At 46.8% G+C, this 9,456-nt stretch overlaps 1 protein-coding gene across 1 annotated transcript in view; it reads left to right on the plus strand.

Moving 5' to 3' along the window:
* LOC135383350 (uncharacterized) overlaps window positions 1–7,667 on the plus strand; it is a 123,346-nt gene extending 115,679 nt beyond the window's left edge. The window contains exon 7 of the mRNA XM_064612844.1: window positions 7,460–7,667. Coding sequence (XP_064468914.1) covers window positions 7,460–7,621 — 162 coding nt within the window. The 3' untranslated portion in view covers window positions 7,622–7,667. The remainder of the gene's footprint in view (window positions 1–7,459) is intronic.
* The last annotated feature ends 1,789 nt before the right edge of the window (window positions 7,668–9,456 follow it).

Here is a 9,456-nt window from a genome sequence, read left to right on the forward strand (position 1 = left end):
GGACCATTTGTATTGATGATGGGACTTGCGAAGCCAATGGGGATTGGTGGTACTCCAATAATGAGCGTTGTGCAGGTTCACCTGCGCGTCCCGGGAGAAGTTTACCTCGTCCGTCCAGATGACGTTACTCAAAAATTGCGGGTTCTGACCGGCAGTGCGCAAAAGCCAGTTAGCATAGTGCAACCGGTTTTCGAAGTCTCCTTGCTGCAACTGTTGATGCAGTTGAGTGATGAATGATGCAACTGTTGATGCAGTTGAACGTGGTAAGGGCCAGTCCTCACTTGGCGACGCCCGACGCGGCGTCGTGAGCGGGCGGCGGAAATGGACGCGCATTTCCGGAGTCGGGAGAGGAGAGACGTCGAGCCAAAAAAACTGCCATGCCGAACTTCTTTCACAACGTCGGCGAGAGCTGCCGAGAACGACAGCTGGCGACCAATTAGGTGACAAAGAAAGGCCACGCCTCCTGATTTTTCGTCTGCTTTAGACGACGGAATGCCACTGGGGTGGGAACATGAAAATCGTGCGCGCTGACAGGGCGGCGGAAATGCGCCTCTACTTCCGCCGCCCGCTCACGACGCCGCGCAGACCCGGGAAAAAACTAGTTGTTAGAGCTCGAGCGTTGCAAGCCACTGGATTCGTTTTCTGATGGCAGCGCCTACAACTTCACAACTGACACCTTCGTTGTAATCCTCGTAACTAGAAAGTTATAAAATTAATTTCCACTAATTAATTAATTGCGGTACAAAAATACTCATAAATACACAATAGACAATAAACAAAATAGACAATAAACAATAAACAAAAATAGTAATACTATGCAGTTGCTTTCGTTGTGATGCAATGAGCCGTGATCGTTTTAAGGTGGGGTTCGAGTTAAACGAAACACCCTGTAATAGGGAAGACAAAAAGACTATAGGCCTACTCTGTAACAGTAGGTCATGGTAAATACATTCCTTACTCCTGGAGCTCCTCTTCGTGTACTCTTTGTTGTGCATTCCGGCATTACTTGGGAGATCAGACGTAGTCTTACATAAAGGAATGAGTCTAGCGAATGACGCACACATAGGTACTACAACTGTGCGTACTAATTTCAGCATAAGTAAGTAAATAAGTAAAGTAAAATAAGAAATTCATTTAAGTAGCTGTTTAATTAGGGACCTTCATGAAAAAGCGAGATAGCAGAATGGAAGATAGTCCTCATTAAAAGCCATTTTATCTTTTCAAAATCCAGAATCGAGCGCGTGCCGTGAAACATCCATCGCGGAATTTCGCTATGCAAATGAGCCGAAACGAAAATCGCGCGCCTCAGCAGCCCATCACCTTCACCGTATCTGGATCGTAGAGTGGTTGATCTGGCGGCCAGATCAGCACTTTCTTCAATCATCTCCATCGCTCCACAACACGTGACCTTCGAACGTGGAATGAGCGCTGTGCTCCAAGTGGTCACCGCGGTTTCGGTTTCGGCTCATTTGCGTAGCGAAATTCGGCAATGGATTTGAAAGAACATGGGCATCTCAGAGTTTTTTTGTTTTTGTTTTTTTAACACGGAGTGGCTTTCGAGGAGTATTGTCTCCTATCCCGCAATCTTGCTTTGGTAAGGAAATAGGGTTAATTAGTGAATTTTAAGTAATTAGTGATATTGCAGTTACATACTTTCGACAGGGTGTCCGCCTGGTCGTACAACTCAGCTGCAAAAACGACGTTTATGCTGCTCTGGTGGCTCTTTTATAAACAAATCTGTAAATGATAAAAAGCGCCCTGTATAACTGTTTTCGCCGCATCATACGAATATACCACGTTCAGGAACTGTCACATAAAGTATTTCTGTTGGGAAGTGAAAATTTGCTGAGAACATTAGTTTACAAGAATGAGCCCAGTGGCGACGATCCCCTGATACCGGTTACTGTTCGTGACGTCAGGCCAGCGGGGCACATTTTATTGGCGGCCAACAATGGTCTGCCAGCGAAGACGAGCGGTCGAGACGCGAGACGGCCGGCGCAGAATCCAATTGCAAAGAAGAAAGAAAAGAGGGTGCGCGTCTCACTAGCCGCGATTACATGAACTCGACAAAAGAGTTTTCCGGTTTTCGGGTTCGACTCGCTCATGTAAATGCCTGTCGGGTCATGTTGACCCCGTGTCGCGTCGAGTCGAGTCAACCCGACAACTGGTGGTAGGTTGACACGACTCAATACGCTCGGACTACACTGGGCGCTCGACCCGCTAGGCGCCGCTGCGATTGCCTCCGATTGGAGCGAGTTCAAGTAAACAGAGTCCGATCGGGTTCGACTGTTCGACTGAACCTGCTAGTCAATTCGACCCGTTCCTGTCAAGTTCATGTAAACGAGGCTACTATCTAACTAGCTACTACTAAAGAGCCGTTTATACAGAGAGTGTGGTTATTCTCTAATATTTTGCCGCCTTGTGGGTGGAATATGTTTTGACGACAGAATCGCCGTTGCACCGCCCAAATATCCTGAATCCAAGCGGAATCCATCCGGATGGGCGACATTTTGATGCGGTCCGCCAGCTGGTCGATACGGGCTTTTGTCCTGCTCAATGTAATCTACCGGAATCGCCAGCTTGTGTCCCACAGGCGCCTGTGATATGAGGGGCTTCGTAGCCAAACTGAAAGAATTCAAGGACGAAGGAATTTCGATGGACGAACTACGCACGTATCTACACTCCTTCCATCGTCAACAACGCCCCGCATAATTTTGTGCGGAAATGACGTCAGTGTCCTCGCTTCTGAGTCAAGCTCCTCACAGGTTCCGATATAGGCAAGGTGCTTTGTGATCGCTGCGTGTTTAAAATTGGTTTCCCAGTCGCATCTGAATCCGCATGGATGGCTGTTGCGGTGCTGTGAAGGGCTGACTATTCCCTTCAGCACTACAATGCCAGGAATTGGCACGGTAATGCTGCGTACTTCTCCTAGATATGAATGTATGGAAGAATATGAAACCAACAATATCAAAAAGGAATTTTTGAGATGTTTCTATTTTCAGCTGCAGCTGAAAATCTCTCCTTACACACGTGACGCACGGTTGAAGTTTCCTTGTTGCAGTCGTTATACTCAATGCATTGCGTGCGTGCTTACTGTCGGTAAATTAGTTTATGTACACATACAGAAAAATACAGACTATTAGTCAGGTTCTGACAGTCGCGCTTCACCGCTTTCTAAAGATGTTTCTAGAGTAAGGCACATCCACCTCCAGCACCCATAGCGTGCGTCGCCTGCTAGCGTAAATACGAAAGTCAGAGCCAATTCTCACTTGGCGACGCCCGACGCGGTGTCGTGAGCAGGCGGCGGAAGTAGAGGCGCATTTCCGCCACCCTGTGAGCGCGCACGACTTTCATGTTCCCACCACAGTGGCATTCCGTCGTCTAAAGCAGACGAAAAATTAGGAGGCGTGGCCTTTCTGTGTCACCTTATTGGTCGCCAGCTGTCGTTCTCGGCAGCTCTTGCCGACGTCGTGAAAGAAGTTCGGCATGGCAGTTTTTTTTTTACTCGACGTCTCTCCTCTCCCGACTCCGGAAATGCGCGTCTATTTCCGCCGCCCGCTCACGACGCCGCTTCGGACGTCGCCAAGTGACAACTGGCCCTCAATCCTTTTCACTTGATACTGAGAAAGTGCCGGTCACCTATGGACGACCCTCTGTTTACAAATATGTGACGTCACGAGAGTACTGGTCCGAGGTTATATTTTGCTGTGGTGGGCAAGGAGCGGGAAAAACGCGTCGGCTGATAGTTCATAGCTCATAATGCCCATCAGCATGGTTTCCGCGGCTGCGTTACGTAGTCAATGTCGTAGGGGCGCAGGTCGTCTATAAAGCACGGCGAGAGAGTTCTTTCAGCCGTCACGCCGCATGACGCGTTTCAAGTTAGGCTCTTCCTAATGGCTAAACTCTTTCTATAAACCGCTCTGTAATGACCAGTAGGCGTGATGTTCTAGTCTTGTACCCGAAGGGAGCCTGACCCGCGAAAATGAAAGCTCTCTTGCGGCGCACCAGGATTGCGCATCTTGTGCGGCCGGATATGCGATTTGTAATCCCATATTCTAGTTTTCCTCCCTTATTTTGATCTCTTGAGGAGTCCTGTGAGAGGACGATCTGTATTGTCGCCCTTGTTGAAGACGAGAGAACAGGAACATCGGTAAACTGCATTCACACGTAAATCACTGACGTACTAAATGAATGAGTCGCCATGCCATCGTAATGCCATCTTCCATACGGGAGGGGGGCGGGCAGACATTTTTCCAGTTTAGTGCCCCACTAACAGTATTGTAGCTGAGAGCAAAGTTTCTGTCGGAGGAAAGAAAGTGTGACATAAGTGCTTTTCACGCTCAGCCGGTTCTGGGAGGATACTTGAAATACGGTAATGCGATTACGTGTTTATGGTACGATATCGCATGCTACACACACAGTGTGCATCAGTGTTGCGGATTTGAATCCACGGATTTGATTTAAATCCGGATTTAAATCCACCGGAGGGCTGGCGGATTTGATTTGCGATTTGATTTGCACAAAAAAATATGGGCAGGATTTGGACTTGGATTGAATCGCATTTTCCACTAATGATTTGGATTTGGATTCAATCGCATATTCCACGTATGATCTGGATTTGAATTCAATCGCATTTTCCACGAATGATTTGGACTGAATCGCCCCTGTTTCAGCGGATTTGCGCGTGGATTTCGCTCCGTGGAGCTCCCTCACAAGATGCATGGATATGAAATTGAGCGAGGCGCCGTTTCGCATTCTACGCGAATTGATGTGACCTTGTCTGAAATCTGCACACACACTAGCGGCGTCCTCTCCCCGACAGGAGTAGCCGTTTTGTTCCAATCACTTCCCCTCACCGCACCGAGGGAACACCAGGTGCAGTTCTTTCAACGCAGTTAACCTTATTCTGCCGATTGGACGGCACCTTTCCCGTGGACCTCTAGCTGAGTCTTCAAGCACGACCCGTTTCAAGCTTGCCAAATCATGTCGCGAAACTCTTAGTCTTCGCCATCATATTGAACGCATATAGGTACACGCATTCACGTCAAAACAAAGTAAAAACGAATAATAAATATATCACATCCTATTATTTCGTAATTTCGGGAAGGCAAGGCAATCATGGCAAGATGTGCCCCTCTTCCTCGCATACCTTTTGTTTTTTTCCGTGATTACAACAGTCTGTACTACGCGAGGAAAATTTTTACAAAGCCCCGAAACGTCAGCATTAAAATAGACCCATGGGCTACATGTTTAGTATAAGCATTCGTAACATTTCCCACGATTTATTAACGATCCATTTAATTGTGACCCCCAGGTTGAGTAGCCAATGACCTGTGGTCTTTTGAGTACTGATGGTAGAAATCGACGCAGGCGTGTGTTTTGGGGCGTAGCTGAGCCTAGGCCCGCGATAGGAATTCCTTCACTCAGGCGTGTTCGCCTGGTGCTAAATGACGAGGAGGTTCCTAACCCAAAATCCGCTTTTGGGAAGGTGTACCATACCTACCAATTCCACACTGTTCATGCCCCGTGAAGCCCGAGTCAACACCAACACGATACGTGATGATGGAGATGGGAGTTGTGCACCGCCCCTCCCAGAGTGAGCCAGTCATCTACGATTCAGTACACCTTTATCAGTATCACTATTTTGGTGCAACACAAAAATTTAAGGGTACTTAACGACTTACGTGTTGGCAATGCAACAGAAAGTGGGGCTGATTTTCGATAAAGTTTTACTATTTTCTTTCTGGATGCTTTCAACTCAACTGCCATCATTCATTCATTACATGTATTTTCGTTGGGCTTCCCTTTGCGCCCCTCTCCCACTGGCATTGCGCAATTCCGCGCGGCGGAGTGGCCAGCTGTCGGCTACGCGCCGGCGAGGAGAGCCGTCTGAGCAAACGGGGAATTAAATGACGGAGGACGAGTTTTTTTTTTTTTTTTTCGTGAGGAGGAATCTAATGCTATCACACTGCAGGCCGACGCAGCTCTGGGCTCGGGCAATGCTCGGGACTGCATAGCTCTGAGGGAAGTACTCATGCCCTCCAAAACGCGGCCGGCGTTAGCTTCCAGCTAATCGTACGGCGGCTGGTCGCGCGTGAAAAACAACATCCACATTCAATGATCCCAACGATCGGAAATGGCTACGCGTCTTCAACCTTTAAGAGGGAGCACGCTCGGCATGCCCGTTGCCCGCACGGGGCGTGCGAACGCTAGAGGTGACACAGTGCGATCGCCTTCTGTCCACTCTTGGGTAGTTCCATTTTAAATCGACAAGGGTGGGAAATTGTCAATTTTTAATTTCCATTAAAAAAATATGTTAGATAGCATCTCGATTGGTGACAAATGCAACAATTTCGACCTCCATCTGATGAATCGTTTCCGATATGGAGAGGCGGAAGGTTGCGGCGGCGAATGTTGGTTCGAATTTTTTCCCAAATTTGACCTCATAGCAACGCGCTTCTTTTTTTACCACATCCTTCAAATTTGGCTGATAAAAACTATGGGTTCAAGACAGCATGCGGAAAAAGTCCCGTGACTCCTACTTTAAAGGGGCGCTACGAAAAAATTCTCGAACACAGCACTTCCGGTAAAAAATGTACGATTTCGAACTTTTATTGTTCATGGGCGAGTACACGCATTCCATTGAAGGTAGATTCATTAGAACTGGTAACTCATTCTCTATCGAATGGTATAGATATCATTTATATAGCTCCTGTGGTAGAGCGAGCAGACGCCTGTAAGTAGAAGCAACTCGTCAAATAGCTCCCCCCAATGGCCCCCTCAAAACGTCAGTGTATACATTGAATTTCCCTCTCCCCCTCCCCCCCTACGCGCTCCCACAGAGAAACCGCCCCCCCTCCCAAACCGAGCGTCTGGATCCGCCCCTGACACAGGCTGATACGTGGTGACTGATAGTCTCGTACACGCCGAGCAGGCGTAACCGAAACTGTCTTTCTAAACTAAAAAAAATGTCCTAAAATATGAATAAAATTTCGGCCAGCGGATTGATAGGTTGGCCCTTTATATCCTCGTCAATCAGACGAAATTTATTGCTCTTTGTGCCACGTCACGCTGTTATTTAAGCGTTGTTTAGTGAATACGTGCAGTATTAGCAATTTGTAGACACGGTAATAGGTCTAGTAATGCTACTGCACGAATTTTGGCTCCCGGATTTGTCAAAAGATTCGATAAATCCGGATTTAAAAGTGGATTTGATTTAGGTCCGGAAAAACAAATACAGATTTAAAAGGATTTGATTTAACGTGTCAAAATTAAATCCCGACTTGATTTGAATTTGATTTACTACCTTCAGAAAAAATGCGGATTTGATTTAAATCCGATTTGAGCGGCCAAATCCGCAACACTGGTGTGCATGGGCCGATGTATGTTTCGAAAAAAAAAAATACGACTGATTACGCGCTTTGTAATCCTAGCCTATACAGTCGCCTTTCTTTTCCAGGGTAACCTCGCGAAAGCAGAGATAGGGAAGAAAGCGATAAAAGTAAAGCGAGGCTGGGCCATCTTCGACGTTGAACTTGACGACCCAGTAAACTTCTGCAAGAAGTCACGCTCCTTTGACAGGCTAATAGAAGTGGCGACCGCCTTGGGCAAGACGCGCTGATCGGCTCATTTCGGCGAGGCTTAATAAAGTTGGAATGGTTCAGTTTGTCTGTAGTAATATCTCCGATGTAGTTCCTCGTGCCATGTAAAATGCACAAAGGGCTGGAGCACGTTGGAACAATCAGTACGCGAGTTGCTCGCGCGGGTCATGCCGGCTTTAAGAGGTCATGCCAGCTCCCTCTTCCCACATGCGTTCCGTATGGCGCATATTTGAAGCTTTTTTCTCTGTAACCAGCGGTCAGACTTTAATGCGAGTGGTCTTACTGGAGAGGGGGCTACAAGATCTGTAACATGTGGGGCTCGGAATTTTGAAATTGTTCTCAGTTATTTTATGATTAAAGTTTGGAGGGTATACAAAAGAAGCCTAGGGCAAATTCTGAAATTCCGTGCCCTACAAGGGGTATAACCTATTTGAAACCGTTAAAAATAAACGCTGAAGAATGATCGCGTAGGTATCCACCGTTAAAAATAAAACGCCCAGAATATACGCTTAAGAATCCACCATTAAAAATAAACCGCGTAACTATCCATTTTTAACAATAAATTACGGTTAACAATATATCGTTAAAAATGAACTGTTCAGAATCCACCCGATTTGATTGGTCGCTGTAGTCAAGTGGTATAGCAGCAAACGGGGGTGCCGTTGTCCACTCTGAAAAATAGTTCTCAACTTCCATTCGTCGTGGCTTGGCCCAACCCGGATGATCCTTGTGACAGTGCCACACCCGCGGCAGAAAATAGTTCCAAATGTCTTGTGAGTTTTGTGTTGACTGATCAGACGTGCCACTTTAGGTGCATTTTTTTCTTCTGGTTTTCGGTCCAAAATATGCTGCGTACCATGAAACAACTGCACGTACACCGTGTTTTCTCTAGTGTGCTTGTCATCATGCAAGAAAGCCGATAAAGCCGTGGGCCACATTGCCAAATGTTTAGGTGTTTACTTGTTCTGAATGAATCTCATCATAAATTATCATTGAAGGAAGGAGCAAGGAAGGCATCGCTGTGCCCGATCGGATTCGGATATCGTGTGATATTGTGTACCTGTGCTGCTGCGTAAACCCGAAGTATGTAACAGCGCCTCGGAAAATGCCGATGTTACGTGGAGTTTCATGTTATGCTGCCTGCGCTGGTGACGGTTGAAGAGAGAATTGGATTACCACACCGCGATCTTTATTTTGAATCATTATTTTCAAGAAGAAAGAGACACATGCCGTTCACTTGTTTAGTCTCATGATCGGATTTGTGCACAGTTTGATGCAGTGTGTTGTGTGGTGTCAGTTGTGAGTACCGTAGTCACGGTGAATACGTAACGGGATAACTGAACTTTATTTGGTAGGTTACGTATTAGATATAGGATGAAACTCTCCGTGCGGCCACGCGTCCGCTTTCGTTCGTGTCTTGTGGTTCTCTCTCTCTCGTGCGTCGGCCGGTGCGCCTCCGTTGTCATCTGATACCTGTATTTAGAGAAGCAGCGATGCCTGCGATAGATTCTTACTTCGCTAACAGCTTGGTCTGCTTAGTTACACAAACTGTAGACATTCTGACACGCAAACACAATGGCATGGAATTAATGTAATAAGCCATTCCCTGCATGCTCAGAGTGCAGGTGGTCCCCAACATCTGTTTGTTTTCTTTTTGACCACTCCCAAGTCTAAGGCATTTTACACTTTGCAGAGGCTTTCAAAACGCATGGTTGTCGAGTGCCAAGACGTGGGCGCTTGCAACAAATTGCTATGTTAAAACATTAAACGTAGGTGGTCCATTTGTTGTTTGGAAAACGCAGATTCAATGCAGAGGACTGAGCACTCTGGTGCAGTTTTAATCGCAAGAATTTCT

Source organism: Ornithodoros turicata, chromosome 2 (genome assembly GCF_037126465.1).
Source record: "Ornithodoros turicata isolate Travis chromosome 2, ASM3712646v1, whole genome shotgun sequence".
NCBI classification, from domain to species: domain Eukaryota; kingdom Metazoa; phylum Arthropoda; class Arachnida; order Ixodida; family Argasidae; genus Ornithodoros; species Ornithodoros turicata.